Genomic DNA, 12,594 nt, shown 5'->3' with positions numbered 1-12,594 from the left:
CTTAGGATTCTCAAGATATAAAATCATATGTGCAAATAGCGTAAGTTTCTCTTCTTCTTTGCCAAGCTGTACTCCCTTGATTTCTTGCAATTGTCTTATGGTACAGCTAAAACTTCCAGCACAATTTTGAATAAAAGAGTGGATAAGGAATATCCTTGTTGGGTTCCTTTATTCAATGGAAATATTACCAGCTATTCTCCGCTGAGTGTAATATTGGCTGCTGTTTTATTTATATATGGCCTTTATTGTGTTGAAGATTTTTTTCCTTCCAATTCTATCTTCTTGAGAACTTAGATTAGGATTGAGTTTTGGATATTGTCAAATACTTTTCATACATCACTTGATATGATCATAGGTTTGATATCCTTTTTCTTGATAATGTGGTGGACTACATTAATTGTTTTTTGATTGCTGAACCATCCCTGCATCCCTGGTATGAATCCTAATTTGTCATGATGCATTATTTTTTGGGGATATGTTATTGGATTCTATTAGCTAAGATTTTGTTGGGAATTTTTGCATCTATATTCATGAGGGATATTGGAATGTAGTTCTCAATTGCTGTGGGGCCTTTGTCTGGTTTGAGTATCAGGGTTATTCTGGCTTCATAAAATGGGTTTGGGACTTTTCTGCCCTTTTCTATGTTCTGGAAGAGTTTGTGTAGTATTGGAGTCAGCTCTGCAGTGAATACTTCTAGAATTCTCTGGTGAAGCCATCTGAACTAGGGCTCTTATAGTTAGGAATTTCTTGAGGACCTGATATATTTCTTCTTTTGCTGAGTCCGTTCAAATTCTTAATGTCCAGAAGTGTTAATTTAGGTAGATCATGTTTTTCTAGGGATTCATCCATGCATCCAGATTATTGAATTTGTTGGATATTGCATTATTAATCTTTTTTATTTCATTAAGGTCTGTTGTGACTTCCCCTGTTTCATCCCTAATTCTAGATATTGTTTTCTGCTTCTTCCTTTTTCCTTTGTTAGGTTTCCCAGCAGTTTGTCAATTTTGTTGTTCCTTTCAAAGATCTAACTTTTTGCTTTTTTCCATTGTGTTTCTGTTTTTTATGTGTGCGTTTTTGTTTTGTTTTGGTAAAAAGCAAATGTTTTTATTTAACAAAAACAAAAGAACAATAAATTGACATTGCTTGTTAAAAAACATTTTACTGGGGGCTTGTACAGCTATCAAAATCCATACATCCATTTGTTTCTCTGTTTTCCAGTTCATTATTTCTCCTCTATTTATTATGATTTCTTTTCTTTTGCTGTTGGAAGGTTTATGCTGTTGACTGTCTTGTAATTGTTGGAAGTGTTCGGTTAAAGTTTTGAACATGATTCTCTCCTCTTTTTTCATGTATGCATTAATTACTGTAAAGTAACCTCTACCAACTGCTTTTGCTGAGTCTCATAGCTTTTGGTATGTTGTGCTATCATTCTCATTAGTTTCTACGAGCTTCCTAATTTGTTCTCTATTTGGGTTATTACCCAGTCTTTTTTTTGAGTAGTGTGTTTTTGAGTCTCCAAGTGTTTTTCTTAAAAAAAAATCTTTCTATTGTTGATTTCCAGCATTCTGGCATTGTGGTCAGAGAAGATGATTTTAATGATCCCTGAGTGTTTGATTTTTCTCAGGCTTGCTTGATGATTTAATATGTGGTCTATTTTAGAATATGAACCTTGCATATAAAAAAGAATGCACATTTTTTTGCTGTTGGCTGGAGAATTCTATAAATATCTAGGATTTCAAGCTGTTAGCTGGTGTTGTTCAGCTCTTGTTACCTATTGATCCATCTTTGAGAGTGGTGTATTGGAGTGACCTACTATTATTGTTGATCTAGTGATTTCACTTTTCATCCCTTTAAGGATTTGATTGATGAATTTCTAGGGTCTTTCTTTGGGTGCATATATGTTAATTATGGTTAGGTGTTCTTGGTCTATTTATCCCCTTAGAATAATGTAATGCCCATTATTGTCTCTCATTATATTGTGCACCTTGAAGTCTATTTTGTCAGAGATTAATATTGCCATCCCTACTTTCTTTTTTTAAATTATCATTCGTGTGGGTAAATTTTTTTCCATCCTCTGATTCTCAGTTTTTTTGGGGTCTGTAAGCATCACATTGGTGGATCTTGTATAATCCAGTCTGCTATTCTTTGTTGTTTATTGATGAGTTTAGTCCAATAACATTCAGGGAATTTGCCGTATAAATTCAAGCATAAGCCTACCAGAATATCAGCGGAGGCACATAATTTTTCCTCAAAACTGCATTAAAAATGTGCCAAAAAACTTGGCTTAGAAACAAGTATATACGGTATATATAAATGTTGACCAGTCACTGTCATCTCACATTAGCTGTGCTTGATATTTTCCTTTCTTCAACTTTATGGGGTGCTATGTGCCATTTCTCCACTAGGTCTGTAATGTTTGGGGTACTATTTTTAGTTTGTTGGTTTCTAGGTGGTGTGGTACCCTGTGGTGGTCTCATGTTTGAGTGCTAAGGTTGTTGGTTTTCTGCCCCTAATAAACGATAGTATTGTTCATAATGCTGGTTTTGTTTTTACAAATTCTCTAAATATTTCCTTGTTTGAGGAAATTTTATTTCTCCTTCAGATTTGATGGTAAGCTTTCCCAGATAAAGGATTCTTAGATTGAAATTGTTCTTTCAACTTTTGGAATATGTTGCTCCAATTTCTTCTTTCCTGCATGGTGTCACAGAAGAGATCTGAGCTTATTCTTATCTGTTTACTTTTATATGCGACTGCCTTTTTCTTTCTAGCTGCTCACATGATTTTCTCCTTTTCCTTTATTTTGGTTAATTTGGTGTGTGTGTGTGTGTGTTGTGTTGTGTTGTGTTGTTTTGGGGAGAGGGTAATCTATTCCATCTTCCCTCTGCTACATGGATGGTTATCGACTCCTTCTTTGTGATATTGAGGAAAACATCTTCCTACAGTTCCCTTACTATGTTAACTGTAGACTTCTTTATTTCTTCCTGCTCAAGCACCCCAATACTTCAAATATTATTTCACTCTATGGTATCCCACATCACCCTCAGGTCTTCTTCAGATTCTTTTGCTTTGTTTGTTTGTTTGATTTTCTGGTTTGCTGAATTCTACTTCATTGTTCCAGATTTGATTTTCCGTTTCTTTCATTTCTATTGGTCATATGTTGTACTTTTGTTTTTTTCTGCTACATCATTCCATAGTTCCTGAATTTCTTTGGTGTGAAGTTTCTAGTAGCTCCATTTTTCATCTGGTTAAGGATTGATCCTCTAATCACCTGTCAGACTCTAAGCATCATTTTATTATATTTCCTATCTGGAATATCCAGGGCTTCTTTTACTGTGTATTGCATTATATTTCAGTAATAATCCGTTGGTCACTTTTGCTTCTCTTGATTTTTTGTTGTAGCTGCTGATGACTTTTGTTTGCACCGAATAGTGGTTAAGCTATAGATGATGCATAGGCTTCTGGGTTGTGTAAGGTGGGATGGAATTGGCTCTTAAGTTACAGAAGGGTCACTTGGAGCTGGACGTCCTATTGTGTGGAGATGAGGATGGAGTGATAGTTGGGTGGATAGGAGGAATAGGATATAGGTGCTCAGGAGTAGGTTTTAAATGGTGGTATTCATCATAGAATAGCTTCCTGTTAAGTATAGTAATTTTTGATGAGTTAGAGAAGAGGGCTTTAGGAAATGGGTTGTTAATTGGTAGGTCATAAGAGAGTGTGTTAGTTATGTAGAGGAAGTGAAGTCGAGATAATAGTGGTTGGGGTAGGTGAGGTTTATATTAAGAAATCTACTAAAAAGGGAGAGTGTAGTCCATCTCTTATTGTGCTTTTATCAGAAGGTCCTTTTATTGTAGGCTTCTGCCCAACCCAGTATTATCTACTCTTTGCTTGTCGTCTCAGGGAGGACATAGGCTATTGGAGTGGGAGACCAAGGTGGGGGTAGAAGGGGATTTCCAATCAGTAGGCAGTCCTGCTAAGGACGTAAGTCCCTTTATCTGCCAAATACCTAGATAGGCATGGGGGAGTTGTCAAGGAACATGGGAAAGATGGGTCTCCATTCCTCTGCTGGGGAAAGAGTTTTGTGATTTTTCTTCCTCAAAAGAAAGTAAGAACAAATCCAATATACGCCCGAAGCCCCCAGATGGTTAAAATTGTGTCCCGGTCTTACCAGAGCTGGATCCTGTTCAAGCTAGCCGGGAGTGTTTAATCTGCAGCCATTAGAGCTGCGGCCTTGCAAGAAGGGGAAGAGAGGGATCCAGTAAGAGAGTGTAGTAACCATGGTGACTGTTGGGCAGGCCACAGTGAGTTCCAGCATTCAAGGCTCCTAGTGGTCTGCGAGGGTCTAGGGCCATGGGCTCCACTTGGGAGAAGGTCTCAGTTGGGGTATTTCCCACACTGATGAGTTGTGGAACTAGGGCAGAAGGAAGGAGTCTGGCACTCACCTTTCTACTGACCCTGGTAAGGTAGAGGAGAGAAAAGAAGAGAGACCACAGGGAGCTGCACTGTGTTCTCCCTGGGTGAAATCCGAGAGGGAGGTCTAAAATATTCCTGGAGTGCTGAGGGTCTAGGTCCCACATCTAAATGCCCAGAATTGACCTTCGGACCTCTCGGTCTCTGGGCCATTCAAGGGGAGTTCTAGGCAGAGCACTAGCTCAGTGGCCTTTTCCCAGAACTCTCCCTGATTTCTTTTCAGTCACTTTCCTTTTCATCCAGTGGTGTTATGTACTCTTCACTGCTTGCTTCTATTTTCATGTAAATCCTGACATAGCTTTCTGTGTTTCCTTGTTTCTTTGTTTTGCTTTCTTAACGTCCCTCCTTTTGTATCCATGCTTTTGCCTGTGAAGCTAATAATGTAGGGCATCTGTTTCAAAGAAGTTTATTTTCCATTAAATCACATCTCTTTTATATATTTTTTCAGAGTAGCAGGTAAATCTCTAGTATAAAAGCTCTATCATGTTTTTATGAAAGTGATATCTAAAATACAATTCTGCTTCTGAAGTTTCTAGATGTTGTTTCTCTTACCTTGTGCTATGTAGAAGCCTTTGAATTTATGTTTTCCTCTTTCACCAAGGAGAAATATATCCAGCCCTACTTTTTGACAATAAACAGAGAAGATGGAGTTTACCTTGGCTCTTCATATTTGATATTTCAATTCTAATAGTGCTCTGTTCACAGAGGTAAACTCAAGGTCAGCAGCCTTTAATTTTGTCTTGGTCTGATGAACTGAGGATGTATCTTGTCTTTCTTAGACGGTTCACTGACTTAGGAAGAGCCTATTGTGTTTAAAGAGCTTATTTAAACAATGAAAAAGCACACTCCTATGCATGCACTGCTGCCAGAACTCCTGACATGATTGCTTGGAATAGCACAAGATAATATGTTTCTACCTTTTCCCCTGTGTTTTTTAATTTCAACCATAATGTCTACATGCATGAAGAAAGAGAAGTGTTCCGTTGATGTGAGGCCTGGTAGTCATGAAATATCCTGTGTGTGTTGCCTAGAAAATACTGCTTATTTTCTGGTCACCAGAGTTTCTACATCATGGAATCAGACATAACTTGTGGAATTGAGTTGCCATCCTTTCTTATCTTGTTTTTCTCTTTCAGAGGGGGTCTTTTACATTAAGCAGAATTTCATTGAGACATGGAGCATAGGATCTTCCTCATCTTGACTTCAGAATGCTAGCCGCAATATTTTAAGTATCTGCATAGATATACTCATTGCAATTTGGCAGGAAATATATCAGACATATTTAATAACCCAAGTATAATTATTTTCTGCCTGTCCAAAACAAAAAAATTCATTGCCATCAAGTCAACGCCAACACATAGCCATATAGTAGCATTCCCTTTTGGGTTTCGATGGCTTTAAATTTTCACAGAAGTATAAAATCTCATTTACATTAACATTGTATCTCTAGGACTTCAATACCAAAACATCCCAATCACTTAATTCACTTTAAAATATAACATGAGCTTCCGAAGAGATTAGTACACTTTTATGTATACCTCAGCTACCACAAATTGACATTTAATAAGTCAATAGAAAATATTTTAATGATAAAGGAATTGTTCCAATTGGAACGCCAATGGCTTTCCTGTATTTGACTCATCATTTGGGACCATATTAATGGGCAGAAATATAAATCTGTGATAATGCTAAAACTTATCATTAATTATTTCATCAGAAAAAGGAAACATCTCAATATCCAGCGTTTTCACAAATTAGTTATTAAAGATATCCTAATATAACACCTTCCAACTATCTGGCATGCCTCAATTTTTAATTACTGTTACAGATAAAGTGAACGCAATGATGTACTTCCTGTGGAGGGAGGGGGAATAGAATTAAGTTAAGAAAATCATGTCATACCCAAAGCCATATTTCATTGCTTTGGGTATTATATGATTTGGGAATTTACAATATGACAGTATAGTGGGAATTCACATAGTAAAGAAATGGTACTTCAATGATCAAAACAAAAGGGCATCACCACTCTTTCCTACTAGTCTTTAGACTAAAGTGTATTTTTACATACAGTTTCAATGAGATTGTAAACCCATAACAAAATATTTATCAAGGTAATGGTTCCTGCTTAAAACTTTTCAAAGAATCTCTATGTAAGTGGAGTAATTTCTACTTCAAATCACTCTTTTCATGACTTCATTTTTAAAAGTCCTTCTGGGAAGAAAACAAGAGGTAAAACATCAGGCTAAGAATGGATCATTAGAATAAAGATAAGGTTGAAAAGAATAGGCTGGCCATTGAAAGGACTAAGGTTGAGGAATTGAGAATTATATTGTGAAGTCCCTTGGTGGTTTAACAGTTAAGAGCTCAAATATTAGTCAAAAAGTAGGCAATTAGAACTCGCCTAGTGGATCCAAGGATAAAGAGCTGGCAATCTGCTTTCATAAAGATTACAGGATAGAAAATACTATGGGGCAGTTCTGTTCTGTCACATGGAGCCACGATGAGTTGGCATCAAATCTCCAGCACACAGCATCACAACCCTTATGAAACAGTCAATGATTAATTATGGCATTCTGAAGATTGTTTACATTATAAACAAGGAGGCATGAAAAAGTTCATGGGAAGATGAAGTTAAAAGATAGAGAATTTTTTCACATGCTATTTAAAGCCTCATCACGCGTATATTGAATTAAGAGAAAGGGTCGAGTCTTCAGACAAACGTGCTAGGCTCCTGCAGAGCCAGTCCTTGGGAGAACAGGGAGCGATCGCCTGCTGCATTGACAGAGCACAGCAGAAGCATCTTTCTATAGATGAAAATGGAGAACATTGGCTTCACAGATTCCAAGATGCTTCAAATTCTAGGATTTGTGTCAGAAAATACCCTCGTGAACGTTTTCTCTCTAGGATTAGCATACTTATGAACAGAAAGTTCCCCTTTTGTATATTAGTGTACTCTTCGCTCTCTTCCAGACGTATTATATGGAGGTTTTGAAGTTTAGTCATAATTTTAAGCATAACTAAAACATTGGAAGGAATTAGGAAGCATATTTTGCTATATAAGATAAATCTTTATCCAACTAATTATGGGATGGGGGGGGATTGTTAAAAAGAAGAAAAACTATTTAAACCATCCCAACTGGAATCAGCATAAATGATGTCCCATGCATGCATTTCCTTTGTTTTCTATTCTAGAAATAAAAGTCAGTTCCCATGGATACTGTTCTAACTCATGACAGCCTCAAGCGTGAGAGAGTAGAAATACGTTCCATAGGATTTTCAGCGGCTGGTTTGGGGGAAGTAGAGCACCATTCCTTTCTTTCAAGGTGTTTCTGGTTGCACTTGAATCCCTGCCTTTTTAGCGGACCAAGATGTTGACGATTTGAAATATCTAAGAACTCCTATTCTAGCAGGGGCTCATGATACCATCTTTCCCCTGTGTTTTCTCTTGAGAACTGCTCAAATCAGTTACCTTGACAACGCACTACATTTATTGTCAACAGCTCTCCAAGACCTACAAGGCGATGTTGAATATTATACGCTCTTTTGGAATTCTGCTTCCTCAAATGAATCTCTCAAAATCCTCCAACATGTAAACTCCCATGTCATTGGCCACTTAAATCCAAACACAAAGTATTGGATAGTTATCTCGGCCTTCAATGGAGTCCACAGCATCAACAGTGAAATCCAGCACGCAACCACTTGTGACGGAGGTGAGTCCAGATTTTACCGGATGTACAACTTCAGAGATGCTAATGAAATTGATTAATTGTTGTCCGTTTGAGCTCAGTTATGCTCCATTATAAAATATCCAGTGTTGGGGACAAAGGGGCTGGGCTGAAATGCTTAAGTGCTCACCGTCATCAAGTGGCGGATCAATACCTGGTCCCATCGAGACTGAAGCAAAAGCACTAATGATGGGACATTAACCCGGTTTGTTCCGATTCTTTTCAGTGTAGGCTTAGTTTGGAGCTGAGTTCACATCAATAAATGGTGACATTTAGAAACATTTTGTTTTCCTGTTTAAGATTAGCTCTCTGCAGCAGTGCACTCTTCAAACTGACAGCCAAGCACAGTGAAGGCCCTCCCTGACTCACCAGAAATCGTAGGTGGAAGTTCAGCCACTGAGAAAAATTGCCTGTGACTCATTCCAAAGCCAGTTAGCAAGGGGGAGGCAGCAAGAGAAGCAACTTGTGAATCTGAAATGTGTTTGGAATGGTCTTTCTAATCTTTTTGGCTTTATAAAGTCTCATTATAAACATTATAATATCATTACCTCCGGAGCAAGTGTTCCAGGTCATTAGCGGAGCACTTTAACTGTGGAACCCATTTCCCTTTGTGGTGCCAAAGGTCGGCACCTTTTGTTTATGGAATAGAATGGAACACAAGGACAATTTTTCAACTAGTTAAGATGGGTCCTTATGATAAAAATAGGTTTTTGCATAGTTATTTCTGACATGCTTGAGTAATTGTGTAATTTAACGCTATGCAAGGTTTTTTTACTCTATTGTTAGATTTCATCATTACCTATGGTAATCAACATTCAAAATCATTTACATAATGACAATATTGCATTATTGCTTCATATTGCTTGAGTTACAAGCTAGTAACATCAAATGATTTTTCACGTTCCACCAGTCTCAATATATTTGAGCTTTACATTTTGCTTAAGGAGCAATTTCTTGTCTTCCTTTTCTTTTGTGGGTGGTATGGGGTGAAGGGACAGAGAAGAGGGAGATAATAGATCAGTGCTGGTGATGGGTGAATAATTTATCATCATCTCCCACTGATCACATAGTGCTGAAGATTAGCACTATGCTGGTGGTATAAAGCATTTTATCACCAATTCTTATGGTTTCTAACTGAGAGTATAATAAGCCAATTTGCAGAGGACTGCAGACTGTGAGGACTTCATCAGAGGGAAACAGACAAGCAGTGAGCCCTTTGCTAAGCCGAAACACAGATCTGTGCTGAGTTTAACAAGTGCTTTTTCAGGGACAGCTGGAGTTTATTCAGTTTCTTCCTTTAATTCTAGAGCCTCAGGGCCTGCTTCCTCCAGAGGTTGTCATCATCAACAGGACAGCTGTGCATGTCATCTGGACATCTCCTTCGAATCCAAATGGTGTTGTCACCAACTATTCCATCTATGTAAATAATAAGCTCTACAAGACTGGAATGAATGTGCTTGGGTCGTTCGTTCTGAGGGACCTGTCACCCTTCACTATCTATGACATTCAGGTTAGGATATTGTTTTGTTTCACTTTGTTCTTTTTAATGGTGCATCTTACTGGTGTGTTAAATAAAATAGACTGGGTGAATTCTCTAAGTAGAGACTTCCATCTTATTTATTTAGTGGGAGAAGGAAAAGCGAACAGGAAAATTGACCAGGACTACGTTTGCTAGCTGTGGGTAAACATGTGGGTCTCTGGAGAGAAAATAATCGTAGCACAGAGAACGATGATGTTGAAGATGGTAATGAAACCGTAACAGGCGAAATGCAGCAGATCACATACTGGAGATAAATGTTGCCAGGCAGTTTGCCTTTTTTCTCTGTTCTCCTACTGTTTTGGAATCAGAATCATCTTAGGCATACAGGGGCATTCTTTCGCTTCCCTGGTCTGTTACTTAACTAATCTAACAACTACAAGCTGCTAACATCACCTTAGCTTTAATTTTTCTCTTTTGTAAGGACAGTGGACCAGGTGACAAAACACTACAACGCTACAACAAAACACTAATGTCCTGTGACTCTAAATTCAATGAAAATATACAAGTTCCAACTGACAGGCAACTATTAGCAGGTTTCATCCACAGATAAACTAGTGTTTACCAGTGGAGTCTGATGGGGTACCACACTCTGTCTCCAAAGTCTATTTTGGGCATTCCTGGGGGGGGGGGTTCATCACTCTGCTCCCCCTGCTGCTCTGCGGCATGCCCTCAGTGCCTTGCCCCAGCATGACGGGGCCACACCGTGCTGTCCCCGCAGCGTCATGGTTCAGTGGGGGACGGTGCCAGCCCTACTGTCTTCCCCGTGCATTGTCTGTCTGAACAGGAACATTGTCCTTGGGGCTTGGTGTGCCAGGAAGGCCAGGATGTCCTCTCCTCCCTCTCCATCCCTTTGGTTTCTCCCATGTGCTCTAATCCGACACGCCCTCTCCCCAAGCTGTAGCCCCAGTGCTGTCCTCTGAAGTGCATTCTTCCGGGTGGGGGATGGGGGAAGGTATCCACATAGTCAGGATTGGGGGCAGCCCAGGCTTCTCTGTTGGTTCCCTGGTACATGTCGGTATGTTGTATTCATGTCTTGGTGCATCCAGTTGAAGCCTGGATTCTCTCTCCTTCTCCTGTGGAGATATAAACAATATCCCCCCATGGGTTGATTAGTGCCCTGTTCCCCCCCTACCCATGTCTTTTTCCCCCCTTTTTCTTTCCCCCTCTTATTTAGCTTGCTATGTATGTATGTATGTATGTATGTATCCCTGTATTGAGTTTGGCTTCTGCCATAGTTGCTGGACAGCATTCCAGGATGTATGTATATAGTAGCTTTTCCCCTATGTCCCGTTTTTGTTTTGTTTGTTTTTAAGCTTACCTCAGCGGACCAGGAAACAGACCTTGAACTATTTATATAAGCTTTTCCATTTTTGTCAGTGGCTTTCTTTTTGTTATTTTGTTCTTGCTTTCTGCTATTGTTATTGTTTTGTTGGTGTGACTTCCTTTGTTGTTTTATTCGACTTTGCTTAGTTTTTGTACTTATTAATGTATCTGCATGTTTATCTAGTTAAGATAGGTGGGATAAATAAATCAGAGATGAAAAGAATGGGACCAATGGTTCCGGGGGTGAGGATACAAGAGAAAGGGAAGTGGGAGAAAGGAAAGGGTGGGGAGGAATCAACCCAGGGACAAGGGAACAAAAAATGAACTAAAATCAATAGAAGAAAGGTCATAGGAGGCCTGGTAGGACTCAATCAAGGATAATGTAGCAGTGAGGAATTACTAAACCTGAATGAAGGCTTAACATGATGGTGGGACAAGAGGGAAGTAAAAAGGAAATAGAGGAAAGAACCAGGAGGCAATGGAAATTTATAGAGGCCTAAATACAGACATGTACATACTGTAAATATACATATAATGAGAGGGAAAAGAACTATGTACTCATATCTATATGTTAAGAATTAAGGTTGCAGATGGACATTGGGCCTCATCTCAATACTCTCTCAACACAAGAACACTTTGCTCTAACAATTTGGCATTCTGTGATGCTCACCTTCCTGACATGATCACTGAAGACAAAATGGTCTTCACATTTTGTGCCTCAGCAAATGTGATAAAGAACGCTGATGGTGCCCAACTATCAATAGATATAGCATCTGGGGTCTTAAAGGCTTGAAGATAAACAAATGGCCATCTGGCTCAGAAGCAACAAAGCCCACATAGAAGAAGAATACCAGCCTGTGTGATCATGAGGAGTTGATGGGATCAGGTATCAGGCATCTAAGACCCAGAATAAAACCATACCCAAGGTGAGTGGGGGGCGGGGCATGGAGTGGAGACACAATGCCCATCTGTAGACAATTGGAAATCCCCTCACAATGGGTCACAGGGAAGAGATGAGCCAGTCAGGGTGCAGTATAGCCGATGAAACACACAACTTTCCTGTAGCTCTTTGGTGCTTCCTTCACCCAACTATCATGACCTCAATTCTACCTTACAAATTGAATTAGACCAGAGCTAGCGGATAAGAGCCCTGCTACAAATAACAAGCCGAAATACAGGGAATCCGGGATAGATAAGCCCCTCAGGACGAACAAAGAGGGTAGAGATACCAGAGGATTAGGGGAGAGTGGGGAAAAAAGAGGGAATCAATTACAAGGATCAATCTAGAATTCCCTCCCAGGGAATGAGTAATGGAAAAGTGGGTGATAGGCGATGGAGGAAGATGTAAGATAAGGAAAAAATAATCTATAACTTATCAAGAGTTCCTGAGCGAGGCTGGCAGGGGACAGAGGGAGAAGGAAGAAATAGGGAGCTGATATCAGGGCCTCAAGTGGGAAGAGAATGCTTTGAAAATGATGATGGCGGCACATGAGCAAATGTGCCTGACATATTGGAGGAATATATGGATTGTGATAAGAG

General features: G+C 39.2%; 1 protein-coding gene across 1 annotated transcript in view; it reads left to right on the top strand.

Annotated features, from left to right (window-relative positions):
• Positions 1-12,594, top strand: part of USH2A (usherin) — a 987,589-nt gene that overhangs the window by 716,679 nt on the left and 258,316 nt on the right. The window contains exons 45-46 of the mRNA XM_075540576.1: positions 7,968-8,177; positions 9,500-9,702. Of these exons, the coding sequence (XP_075396691.1) occupies positions 7,968-8,177; positions 9,500-9,702 (413 nt within the window). The remainder of the gene's footprint in view (positions 1-7,967; positions 8,178-9,499; positions 9,703-12,594) is intronic.

This window comes from Tenrec ecaudatus, chromosome 1, assembly GCF_050624435.1.
Source record: "Tenrec ecaudatus isolate mTenEca1 chromosome 1, mTenEca1.hap1, whole genome shotgun sequence".
In the NCBI taxonomy this organism is placed as follows: domain Eukaryota; kingdom Metazoa; phylum Chordata; class Mammalia; order Afrosoricida; family Tenrecidae; genus Tenrec; species Tenrec ecaudatus.
This window is presented reverse-complemented; position numbering and strand designations above follow the sequence as displayed.